The 2,971-nt window shown below is 37.5% G+C and overlaps 1 protein-coding gene across 4 annotated transcripts in view; it reads right to left on the reverse strand.

The window, feature by feature from the left end:
* Positions 1-2,971, reverse strand: part of LOC106884320 (potassium channel subfamily K member 4) — a 197,680-nt gene that overhangs the window by 10,738 nt on the left and 183,971 nt on the right. For all 4 annotated transcript variants that reach the window (XM_014935644.2, XM_052971312.1, XM_052971308.1 and 1 more), the window contains one exon: positions 2,504-2,730. In XM_014935644.2, coding sequence (XP_014791130.1) covers positions 2,504-2,730 — 227 coding nt within the window. The remainder of the gene's footprint in view (positions 1-2,503; positions 2,731-2,971) is intronic.

Consider the following 2,971-nt stretch of genomic DNA (forward strand, 5'->3'; position numbering starts at 1 on the left):
ACATACATATATATATACGTATATGTATACTCTATACCTGTATCAACATAACTTCTACCCAGCACATGTTTATTATCAATGTCAAGATAATGTAGATCTTTGTTATGCCTACTGATATCTTCTCAGATCTCAAAAGCTCCAAACTGGAATTTTATCTATAAAGCTAGATTTTACTTTTTGAATTATTTGCAATTTAATGTGAACTTCAAATTTCCCAAGTGCAAATTTTCTCTCTATAAGCAATAATGCAGTATGCGTATTCTATATGATAAGTTTCTATCGGACTGAGTAAAAAGTAAGCAACGTTTTGAAGCATGAAATTCATAACAATATATTTCAACAAAGCCGAAATCTTATTCATCAAAGTAAGTACCATTACAATCAGCACATTTTTGCTAACGAGTTACAAGTTTGTTTACTCCGGTAACATAAAAACATGGAGCTCTGGAGCTGAAGAACTCTTTGAACGCACTTTCAGCATCGGTTTGATTTTTGAATTCTTTCTCTTGCAAGAAACCATCAAGGTGCTTGAAAAAGTGGTAAGTCGGTAGGAGAAAGGTCTGGGGAAGAACTTCGTAGCCAATTCCCTCAACTTCTGGAGCGTCATTATTGAAATGTGTGGTCGAGCATTGTCATGAAGAATGATTGACTCTCTTCTGTTGACCAGTCTGGGACGGAGGAGTGGCAGTTTTTCGTTCATTTTTGGCAATTTGTTTCTGCAGTAATGATTTTTCCGGGTTTTAAGAAGTTATAGTGGATGAGTCAGGCAGTACACCACCTAACAGTTACCATAACATTCATTTTGAAGGGCTCGGGTTTAAGGACAGTTTTCGGTGCTTCATTGTGGTCCAACCACTGCGAAGAATGTTTTTTATTATTGTACAGAATCCACTTTTCATCACAAGTTACAATACAGTCGAGAAATGGATCGGTTTGTTTACAGAGAAGAAGCGACGAGCAAATTTCATATCTGTGTATTTTCTGATTTTCATTCAAATCGTGTGGTACCCATTTGTCGAGCTTTTTTGATTTTCCGATCGCATGCAAATGGTTGCAGGCAGTTTTCTGGCTAAATTAGAGTTCTTTTGCCAGTTCCCGAGTGGTTTTACATGGATCTTTCTCAATGACGGTTTTTTAATCAACCGTCATCGATGACAGATGGGCGTCTACTACGCTCACAATCTTCAAGGCTCAGGTCTCCACTGTGAAATCGTTTAAACCATTTTCGAGCTGACCACTCACTGGTCATTTCCTCACCAAACGTTTCGTTGATATCGCGAGCAGTTTCAGCTACTTTTTTTGAAGTTGAATAGTAAAATTGCTCGAATATCGCGTTTTGACAGTTTCATTTCAGATGATTGCAACAACGGTGAAAAAATATCAATGCTAGTTTATTGATGCATTAGGGCAAGTCTATGTCTGTATTATCAGATAATTGCAAAAAGAATGTTTTAAAAAATTCATAACTCTGCAAACATCCGGTAAAAATTCATCATGGTTCAAGATGCTGCTTACTTTTTACTCAACCTGATAATTTAGATTCATGGTTGCCGTTTAAAAGACCTATGTAGCGTTATAATCTCTTTTGTAATAATGTTATTTAATGTCAGTCTTTTCTTGTATACTTACAGCATGGTCACTGATACTCCATTTTAGAGTTTCCCAGTCGGGCTTTCTCAGAAACCCAGGGGTCTACGAGAGGGCTTCTAGAGATCATTAGAGACCCGCGAGAAATAGTCCTTTCTACTATAGGCACAAGGCCTGATATTTGCGGGGAGAAGGAAAGTCGATTACATCGATCCCAGAGAGGATGAAAGGCAAAGTCGACCCCGGCGGAATTTGTACTCAGAACGTAACGAAGGACGAAATGCCGCCAAGTATTTTCCCCAGCGTGCTAACGATTCTGCCAGCTCGCCGCCTTCCCGCGTGAAACAATTATAAATATGTTAATTACTTGCAAATGCGTTTTAATATAGTTGCTGTGCTTAATTCTATAATAGTAATTTTGTTATACACACACAGAGGCGACGAGATGGCAGAATCGTTAGCACACCGGGCAAAATGCGTAGCGGGGCTTCTTCACACTCTTTACTTTCTGAGTTCAAATACTGCCAAGGTCATCTTTGCTATTCCTCATTCCGAAGTCGATAAAATGAGTATCAGTTGGGTTCTAGGGTTACACCTCACCAGACTTTCAGGTCTTGTGCCTGTAGTAGAAAGAGATATTGGAATTTCTGTCTGTAGGTTATAAGGAATCGCAGAAGAATGTTACGTTCAAATGCAAAGGAAATTTCTTCTAATATCGAGAACTGGAAAATATATGAGCTCCGGAACATGGCAACTTGCCCTCGTAATGCTGAAGTAAAGAGAAAGTCAGAAGAAAAGCAAACTCTTTTATCTATAGTGTTTAGCCGGACTAAATATTTAATAGATTTATTGAGTGGGTTAATGTAACGGAGACTAAATCAATATTTCTGTTGTAGAAATTGTTGTTTCAACCTACCTATAGTTGTGATGACCGTTACAGAAAAAAGTAAGGCTCCGCTGAATGACCATTGGCCCTCATAATCTTGAGAAACCTCATCACTTCCGTCCCAGCCTTCATTTTTGACAGCTTTGAAGATTTCCAACTGATAATGTCTTAATTGTTCGTCAACTTTCTGTTTCCAGTGTTCTTCTTTTAAGATATTGAGGTTCTCTGTGTAATTCCATAATCGGCTTACTGCTAATCTGCAGTAATAAAAAAGTAAATATATTATAAATATATATACTGTGGATTTTGAATTTCTTTTTAAGGAGAATTTAATTTCGTTCTGTTCAATAGACATAATCTTACGACGATGTCTTACAAACACATTTTGCAAATCTTCAAACAATCACATTTATACAAAAGTTTCTCACTGCGTTGCTTGTGAGTGAATTTGGTAGATGGAAACTGCGTCGAAACTCATACATGCATACTTACACACAC

The sequence above is a fragment of the Octopus bimaculoides genome, chromosome 1 (genome assembly GCF_001194135.2).
Source record: "Octopus bimaculoides isolate UCB-OBI-ISO-001 chromosome 1, ASM119413v2, whole genome shotgun sequence".
NCBI classification, from domain to species: domain Eukaryota; kingdom Metazoa; phylum Mollusca; class Cephalopoda; order Octopoda; family Octopodidae; genus Octopus; species Octopus bimaculoides.